At 56.9% G+C, this 9,830-nt stretch overlaps 1 protein-coding gene across 1 annotated transcript; it reads right to left on the reverse strand.

The window, feature by feature from the left end:
* Positions 1 to 1,882: 1,882 nt before the first annotated feature.
* LOC104402890 (lactadherin-like) lies at positions 1,883 to 7,734 on the reverse strand (the record flags this gene model as incomplete). The annotated part of the gene is made up of 9 exons (XM_010010882.1): positions 1,883 to 2,043; positions 2,197 to 2,352; positions 3,629 to 3,831; positions 4,609 to 4,753; positions 5,506 to 5,661; positions 6,020 to 6,201; positions 6,632 to 6,745; positions 7,242 to 7,367; positions 7,605 to 7,734. Coding segments are annotated over 9 exons (1,356 nt in total), but the record flags the coding sequence as incomplete, so codon positions are not given.
* Positions 7,735 to 9,830: the final 2,096 nt, after the last annotated feature.

Below are 9,830 nucleotides of genomic sequence, written 5' to 3' on the forward strand. Positions count from 1 at the left end.
CCTGGGTCTGTGCCTGCTATCTGCCACCAAGCAGCCACAATGAATTCAGCCCAGTCCCTGCAAGCAGCCCCCCTGGTGCCCAGGGGCCAGGCAGGAGCCTTGAGAACAGGATGCACAGGCTGAGTAGGGCACTGCTGCCAGCACAAAGGTGCATGGAGGTGGTCCAGAGCTGCAGGGATGGAGGGCTGTGGTGGGATGCAGTTTGTCCTGGGCCATTTGTGCCAACTTCAGGGCAGAAGGCTCTGAGGAGGAGCAAAGCTCTTCTGTCCTGTTCACCACAGTGCTCCTTTCCTACCAGAGACCCTGTCCTCAATGCTGGGAGCATCCCCGTGGGCAGCCCTGGCAAAACCCACAGCCCTGGGGTGTAAGAGCCGGTTTTGCTCCCAGCTGGTGGATTTGCTCCAGGATCAAAGCCAAAGGAGGAGACACAGGGCGTGGGGTGCTGATAGCAGCTTCTCCTCCCCATGTCCCACCCCAATGCGCCTGTCCAGCTGCAGCACAGGCCCTGGCAGCTGCGATGGGGTGGAGGCAGTGGGACAGATGCACTGGCACCCTGGGTTTCGTGCAGGGAAGGGTGCTAGGAGGGCCTGTGAAAGCAGGAGAGATGTGGGGTCAGCATGGCAGAGGGCAGCCCTCTGGGATGGAGGAGGCTCAGAGGGGATCCTGAAGGACTGTGCTTTGGGAGGTGGCTCTCAGGAGGCACAGAGCAGCCAAAAACCCCAAAGTGTCAGCTGGTTTTAATACTGTCAGAGACACCCAGGAGAGGGGCCACCGCCATCATCCCACCCAGGCTCCCTCGGCACTTGGCAAAGTCATCCCACTGCTGGCCCAGCTCCGTGGCCACTTCGCATCCTGGCAGGCAGGGGAAGCATCACCAGGGAAGGACACCCTGTTGCCAGCGCCGGGCCTCGCTCGTCTCCTACTGCTAATCCCGAGGTCTTGAGCATTACAAAGGCTCCCCTCTACCCCACGGAAAGGGAAAGAAGTCAGGTTACAAAAAGGGTCATGGCACAGCGCTCTGCCGACTGCATTCCATCATCTCTCCGTACCTTTGTGGCTACAAACCATCTCTGCCCCACCACCAGATTGTGGCCCCCCTGCTCACTGCTTGGCTCTGGGGACAAGGGACCTCCAGGCACCCCCAAACTGGACACAGAGGCAATGCTGAGACTTGGCAGATGCTGGAGCCGCATGGCCCCAGGAAGGGGAATGGGCAATGCCTGCCAAAACACCAGCCGGGAGCACCCAGAGGGCAGAGCCACCGGCAATGGGGCCCTGGTGCCTCTTTACAGGAGCCCTCTCATCACTTCCCTCTCACTATGCAGCGCTGACACCGCAGGCAAGGAGACCCAGGGCATGGCATAATGGGCAGGGGACAACAGCCAAGTGGGTATTTCAGAGCCCCTGTTTGCAGCCATGCAGGGAGCAGGAGGGACATTGGATGCTGCAAGCTCAGGGTGCTTGCCCTAAGCCCCCCAAAACTGCTGAGTCCTGAGCCCTAGTGTAGGCAGGTGAGTGCCACTGGCTGCAGCCTCTCTGATGGAAGCAGAAGCGAAAAGGGGGATAAAATGTGTCTCCAGGGTTAGCTGGGAGGATGCAGTCAAGCCCTGGTTGCGTGATGGTGTCCTCCAACAAAGTCCCGGTCACAAGATGGGGTCTTCCCCCTGGCTAGTGGGGTGAAAGAGCAGGAACCATCCCTGCATCCCACCTTAAGGACCCTGTAAAGTGCAGTGCTGTGGCCCCAGTGCCAATGAGGGGCAAGGGGAGCCCTCCTGGCTGCCTCCCGAGTTTGGGGACATGGAGAGAGGGGTGTGAGGTTGGAGCAGGAGCGGGCAGAGGTGGGCAGGGTGCAGGCTTGGGCGGTGGGGAAGAGCAGCCCCATCCTTCCTCCCCACGTGCCTACTCATCACAGCCCAGCAGCTCCACGCGCAGGGTGATGCGGTTGTGCCAGGCCACGGGCAGGATGCGGACGAAGCGGGCGTAGAAGGGCACGTCGAACACGTTCTTCTTGTGTGAGTAGTTGTCGCTGTTACCATGGAAGATCTAAAGGGGGAAAGGTGGGTGTCAGCACCGCCAGGACCTCCACCAATCCATCCCATCCCATCCCATCCCATCCCATCCCATCCCATCCCATCCCATCCCACAGCAGCATCCCTGAGCCCCAGATCGCTGCCCACCTTGCCCTGCCCCACACACCTTGGTGCTGTTTGTCTGTCCATCCTTGTACAGGGTCCAGGACACGCCATTGTCACTGTAGGCCACCTTGTAGGCTGCCACGTACTGGATGTGCCCAAAGTCACGGGCTCCTTGCGTGACAATGCCCGTCACCTTCTTCTGGTCCCGGAGGTCGATCTGGCACAGAGATAAGGCTCGCCGAGGCTCCTCACAGGAGCAGTGCTCCCACCCCAGAGCATCCTGCATGTCCCAGGGGCACCTGGGATGTGCTGCCCCTCAGGGGTCAAGAATGGAGAAAACGCTGCTTGACCCTCACCCCAGTACCAGACCAACTAATAGAACATCACTGCAGCATCCCTAGAAGCAGCCCAAAGCAGGGGACAAACCTCTCCATCTCAGCTCCTTTCCCCACTGCTGCTGCCCTGACATTCTTCACTGAAAAGGTCAATGTGGGAATGACAGTAAAAAATCTGAATTCAGAAAAAAATAAAGGATTCCCAAAGGAAATGCATTTCCACTGGAAAGTGATTCTGGCTGAGAAAATATGCAGTTCATCACGGTCTGATATTTGGGTTGTGAGATGGTTTCTATTCTCTTTACCACACTGTGCTACTGCTGCTGGCACGCTACAGCGTAAACCAGCAAAAGAGCTGAAAGTCTCCTTCATTTAGTTCCTATTTTATGCTCATCGAGGGCAGTACAAGCCATAGATATACACATGTATGTGTATATATGCGAGTACACGCGTAAATCTGTGTACACGTACGCAAAGTCAGCCTGTGGTGCAACAGTCTAACTCAGCGTGTCATCCCAACCCCAGCAGCAGTCGTTTGATAAGCTGGTTTATTTAGGGTCACAAAGCAGCTGCTTTTAATCATTCCCCAAATAAAAAGCAGGACAAATATCTAAACTGCTTTGTCCTATTATGTCATGAAATCATGTGAAAAGTATAAAAACAGGGGAAGAAAGGAAACTGAGAAGGAAATTTCAAAACTATTTGTTCCCATTCCAGACTGGGAAAAGAAAAGCAAACCTGATTTTTTTCCTGCAAAACAGAAACACGGTGTTCTGGGCAGCTGGAAGGTCATGGCATGGTCACTCCAGGCTAGGATGGCACTCCCCAAGGGGGTGATGCAGCACTGGGGTGCTGCGGGCTCAGTGCACCCCATGGGAAGGTCTGTCGAGACAGCACCACCCTGTCCCACAGGCACTGATGTGTCTGACCCAGAGCTCCAGCATCACTGTTCAAATGGGTGGTGGTGGCCCCATCCTGACCTGTCCTTGCAATCCCAGCCCAGGGAGAGCACCACCACGCTGTGTGCCCCACAGGGAGGCTCCAGCTGCACTATTCCAGCACCTCCTGCTGTGCCCATCCTGCTTCCAGCCACCCGGGCACATCTGGAGGAGCTGGGGAGGAGAAGTGAGGTTACATCGGGAGGACACCAAGACTCACCTGCAGCCACTCAGACTGGCCGTTGTTGAGTGCTGCCCAGGCGTTGGTCTTGCCTGTCTTGTCCAGGCGAGCATAATGTGGGTGCCAGGTAAAGGCTTCGATGCCCCAGGTCTTGAAGACGCTGGAGGCTGTGATCTGCTGGTCGGAGATGAGGCGGGATTTCATGCCCAGAGGCTCCGAGCAACCTGCCGTGTTGAAATACACTGTAACACAACAGTTTATAGACGGTGAAAAGGAAAGAGTCCACGGCAAAACCCCGTATCCCTGGTGGGCGCCATCCCCACGTTCCCACATTCCAGGGACAGGCAGGGAAAGGCTCAGCAGAGCAAGCGGTTTGCCTTTCCCCGGGGTTTCTAGTTCCCAGCTATTCCCTGGCTCACAGTGCCTCCTGCTGCAGGGATGCACAGATGTTCACACACACAGCCTGGCTCCAGAATACAGACAACTTTGGCAGGAGGCAGGAGGATGCTTTCACGGGTGAAGAGAGCAACGCAAAGACATCCCCAGCCAAAAGGAGAGCTGGCACTGAACCCATGCAGTGGCAGGACATGACCCAAGCCCCTGTGGCACCCTGCTCTCACACCATAGGTCCTGCTCGGCTGCCGGGAACGTGCCACAGGACAGGAATACCAGAGGCACAGGGAAAGCGCTCAGGCTAATCATTCCTCACGTTTCCCAGAGGACTTTGATCTGCCGGTGCTTTTCAAGCTCTCCAGCAGGAAAAGCAGACGGTTCACAGCTCAGAACCCCCTGGCTTGGGGAGGTGTTAGTACTGTGAGAATGCAGCTCAAGCTGGTGGGATTAATGGCTTGTGCTCCCCAAAGCACCCAGGGGTACTTCCAGGCATCACATAGCAGGTGTGGAAAAACCAAATCCTATGTTCCAGGGGATCCAAACCAACACAAGGGGTGGTGCCCTGCCCCATGTCACCCCCTGCCCTGCGGTCCCTGGGGACACCCGGGAGAGGCACCAGCATTTACCATTCATCTCACAGCCGATCAGTTCGAAGCGCAGCGTGCAGGCTCGGCGGCACATCACCGGGTAGATGCGGATGTACTGGGCAGTGATGGGAGGGTTGAACATGTTGGTCTGCATGGTGCCATAGTCCACGTTCCCCTGGAAAACCTGCAACGGCCAACAGAGTGTCCCAGCTCTGCCATAGCCTCTGCATGAGATCCCTCGCCCAGCAGACACACAGACCTCAGCATCGACAATGGCAAGGGCAGGGATGCTGGGCTCTGCTTTAGTGCCCTGGAGCGGTACGTGACCTTGCAGCAGCTCCATTCCCTGCTCTGCCCTTGCCCCACAAAGCCACACATGCAGCAACACCCGCTCCCTCCAGCAACACACTTCAACTCATGACAAGCAGAGAGGTGGCTCGTTTCTTTCTTTTTAACACAATAAATAGTTAGATCATGTTTTCATGCATTTTTTCCACTGCTGCAGAATCATGAGTAACTTTTCTGGTTTTTAAAGCAAGGCAGATACTCCCAGCCATTCCCTGTAATGGCAGTATTCCTGCTTTGAGAGTGAGACACAGTCAACTCATGCTTGGTGCAGACACAGCACCGAGACACGTAATCTGTTCACTAGCCCTTCCAGACCATGCCCAGTTCCCATGTCAGCGATAAAGATATTATCTGAATGACCTAAATAAGCCAGTGCTGCTTCTTTGGCTGTGCTTATTATGGTCAATTAAACAGAGCCAGGGAGTGCTGCCTGACGCTGGAACTGCCCGTGCCACCTCACTGCTAGTTCCCAACATGCCTCTGACCCGGGTCAAAAGCACTTTCCCAAACATGGGTCCAGTCTGGGATGCAGCTCGCAGCCACCCCAGCACCCACAGCACTGCCCTCACCCAGAGCATCGCAGCCCACCTTGTCTGTGTCCTGCTTCTCGTCCTTGCAGAAGGTGAACTCCCGCCCGTCCAGGCTGTAGGCGACTTTGTAGGCACGGACAAACTCCTGCTGGCCCACGCGGCGAGCGCCCTGAGTGATGATCCCGCTCAGCCGCATCTTCCGCAGCAGGTTGGCCTGGGCAGGGGAGAGGAGCATGAGCCTGGAGCAGTGCGGATGGGGTGCACAGCCCCTGTGCCCAAGCATGGGAGGGTGGGATCACACTTAGCATCAGGACATGGTGAGGAGATGCCCAGGGCGCTGTGTCTTCCTTGAGGCAAAATCCCTCCATCCCTCCAGGGCAGAGAAGGGGAGATCTCCACCCCAAGGACCTTGCCTTCTCAAGGCACATCACAAGATGCCCCTTGTTTTGCAGCAATTTAGCTCCACACTTGCCACCAGGAGCAGATAAATCCCATGAGAACAGCCCCACAAAACCAGCCGTGGCTATCAGGGCTGACTGCTGTGCCAGTGCTCCCAGTCCTGCCGTGGATACCTGGATCCAGGGGCTCTTGTCATAGTCGCTGGAGGTCCAGGCGTTGACGATGCCGTGGTTGTTGAGGCGGGCGAGCTCTGGCCCCCAGCGCTGGAGGCCGAGGAAGCCGTAGTAGACGGACGATGCCGAAAGCTGAGCATCAGAGATGGCTCCTCCTTCCATGCCCAGGAGAACAGCACAGCCTGGGAGCAGCGGGGACATCGGCACCAAAGAGAGACAGTGACCAGGAAGCAAAAACAGGGAGTCATTTGCCTCTTGTCTGGGTATAGGGCAGGAGATGGGGACCAGCCCTAGCACCTGGCTGTCCCCAAGGTGTACTTCCCCCTCTCAGCCTTCAGCCAAAACCACGTCATCCACAAAACTAACCCCTCTCACAGCATGGAGGTCTGGGGAGCAGGGGCAAGGGTTGCTCTGGGCACTCCCCAAGAGGAGACAGCACCTTCCCAGGGATGCTCCCTCCATCAGGACCAGGCCTGCTGGCATCAAGGGCAAGCAGCACATAGGCACCATGGCCCTAAACCAGCTGGTGAGATGTCTCCTAGCAATGAGGAACACAGCAGTGAAGGACAGGGTGGGAAAGGGAATCCTGTACAGCTGGAGCCAGGGACTTACGGACGTGGCAGGTCTTGCCCAGGAAGGGAGAAGGACACTTGCAGGTGTAGTCACCATCCAGCTCCAGGCAGGTGCCTCCGTTTTTGCAGGGCTGGGAGTAGCACTCGTTCTTGCCTAGGAGGCAGAATGGAAGGGTTCAGGAGGAGACCCAGGAGCCAGTCCCGGGGAGGAGACCCCTCATTCAGCACAGCAGGAAGAGGGGGAGACATCCCCTAAGCAAGGGCCATGGCAGGGTCCCTGCTGATACGGTGGCACAGGTTGAAGCTCTGACCTATGGAGCTGCCTAAGCCATGTCCCCACTGACTGCAGCCACACAGGTGCACTGAGACACGCAGCCAGGACAAGGCTGGGACCTCACATGGAGCAGGCTGAACCTTGAGGCACCTCTATCCCCATTACTCAAGGCACCAGAGATGCAAAGCAAGGCTCAGACACAGCCACGGCCCACGCCATGGTCCTTCCCTCCACCCTGCACAGTCCAAACCAGTCCTTGGTCCCCAATAGAGCCTAGTGCCCAACACAGTCACAGCTGAAACACCCCCTGGTTGTCCCCCCAGTGCTGCCCTGAGGGTCCCCAAGCCCTTAACCCCCTTGCTCCCCCTGTACTCACTGTTCTGGCAGTGCACCCCATCATATCCCGCAGGGCACTTGCAGATGTAGTCAGTGAAGACATCCCCGCGGTTCGGGACCAGCTGGCACTCACCATTGTTGTGACAAGGATTGGGGTGGCAGGGGCCTGGGGAAGGGGAAAACAGCAGTAATATGGGCATGAGTGGAATATAAAAGCACCAGTGGGCTGTCAGTCTCTGGAGACACCGCATTCCCCCCCAGTAATGGAGGTCACCGTATCCCTGCTTGGATCTCCACTCTATGTGCACATCAGCAGGGCTGGACCCCAAGGCCATGAGGGCACACTACCATGTAGCAAGGCTCCTGGCCCCCACGGAGCACCCGTGAGGCGTCAGCCCCTCACCTTTCTCTGTCTCATTGCAGTCAATCCCAACGTAGCCCTCAGGGCAGATGCAGAAGAAGGGGGTCTCGTTAATCCCGGTCAGGCAGGTGCCCCCGTTCTGACAGTGGTTCACATCGCAGAAGTCTCCTGAAAGCAAAGCCACATGTCACTGTGAGCCATCCCAAAGGCAGGCGTCCACCAGAGCCCTGCGGATGCACATGGAGGCATCCCAGCTCAACGGCAGGAACTACTCCAACTATGGATGCTGCAGGGAGGAGAGCACACAGAGAGGCTTATGGAACCTACATGGAACCTCTGCCATTCAAAAGCAACGGCTGAAACCAGGACCATGGCCAGGACCTGCCCTGCCCTGGCACATTACAAAGTGGGTTTAACAGAGCCTGCACATCAAACTGAAGCCAGAGGAAATGCTGGTTTTGGTGCATCCAATGTTCCTGATCTGGGAAGAAGGGGCAGCCAGTTTGGGGCTCGCTCGGGCATAAGCACGACAGGATTATTCAAGTGAGCTGGTCCTGTTGCTGGGTTTTGCTAACGAAAGTTAGTACTCCTGAGACCAAAACAGAAACCATCGTAGGGGGAGCCCACACGCCTTGTTTCTCATATGCTGGAGACACGTGAGGAGGGAGCACAGTGTCCATCCCTGCACAAAGCCTGCCAGACTTCCATCGCTATCCGAGCAGCTCCCACGAGGCAGGCGCAGCCCACAGGCACGTCCCCACAGGGAACTGGTGGGGCTGCACTATCTTCCCTGCCTGTTCATCCACCTCCACCATCTCCCACGGTACTGGGTTTACGTGGCAAGGTGCTGCAGGGGGCTGCACAGGTGGCTTCTGCAAGACACCAGGAGCTGCTCCTGTGTTGGAGACAGCCAGTCCCTGCCCCGTGCAGACACCCTGGGCAAAGAAGAAGGAGGGGAAGATGTTCCAGGTGCCAGGGCAGGGATTCCTCTGCAGCCCATGGAGAAGACCATGATGATGCAGGTTTTCTCCCTGCAGCCTGTGAAGGACCGCACCAGAGCAGATATCCACCCTGCAGCCCATGGAGGACTCCACACCAGAGCAGCCTGTTCCTGATGGGCTGTACCCCATGGGAAGGACCCACACTGGAGCTTTTTAATCTTCTTTTCTACCCTCATCCTGCTGAGGAAAGGGAGTGAGGGAGCAGCTCAAGGCAACCATCCAAGGTCAACCCACCACAACCTTCTGCTCCTCACTGAAGCACTAAATCAGATTGCAAGAGCTGGGATGGAATTCCTCTCACCCCCAATTTATTCTACCCCAAGAGCTGCAAGACAGTGACACTCTCCATAAACCCAGACCAGATTCCCACCCTGAAAGCTTTGGTACCTCCTCACCAAGTGCCGGGACAGCACATACCTTGATGCCAGGCTCTCCTCTGCCATGCTGCAGGAGTCAGAGTTAGGGCTGGGTGGAGACCCAGGAATAACCCCCTACTGTGGGCAAGCCCTGGAGAAGGTGGAAGTTAATAAGCTGTGGGCTCGCTGCCTGGACCCACACCAAACAGCACAGCTCTCATTAGCCTAAGCTACTACACAGTGAGCTCCTATTCATTAGTCTTTTAATAGCAGGGCTCCTTTGAGCTAATCCTACTCTTCCTGACACTCCACGTCTGCAGGGTACACACTGGTGGCAGACAAGCCAGCGTTACATGAAGGCTTCCGATAAGATGGTGTAGCTCCCTTAGCCCAGCCTCGGGAGGCAGAAAAACTTGGGCAGTGGTTCAAGCCGCTGCCTGCGCTGCCCAGCCTGTTCTGCATGACCTCATGCTCCATCAATGCGCTGCCATGAGCTACGGCATGGGAGGAGAGAGCTCCTGCTGATACGTGGGGATGCCTTTGCCCCACGCCCCTCCGCAGGTCTCCAGCCCCATCCCAAGGATCATTCCCGGCAGTTGGCCAAGGCCAAGTGGACAGAGCTGTTTCTGTTCAGCAGCAGAGGCCGGATGCTCGCCCAGGCACGGAGCACCAACAAACGTGTGCTCCCCAGCATCTGCGCTGCCTCCAACACGGGAGGTTCCAGGGTGGGAAACTGCAGCAAAGGAGCAAGGGTTCCTCCCAGGGTCGGGACAGGAGGGGTCCCAGATTTATACTATACAAGTAACTAGACTCCCTTTCATTCCCTCCCAGGAATTATCCCTTACGTAGCGGGTCTCGCTAGCCAGGCCCCTGCCTAGCAGCAAGGCACATGGGTCACATTTTCCACCATG

Source organism: Nestor notabilis, unplaced genomic scaffold (genome assembly GCF_000696875.1).
Source record: "Nestor notabilis isolate BGI_N333 unplaced genomic scaffold, ASM69687v1 scaffold20513, whole genome shotgun sequence".
NCBI classification, from domain to species: domain Eukaryota; kingdom Metazoa; phylum Chordata; class Aves; order Psittaciformes; family Psittacidae; genus Nestor; species Nestor notabilis.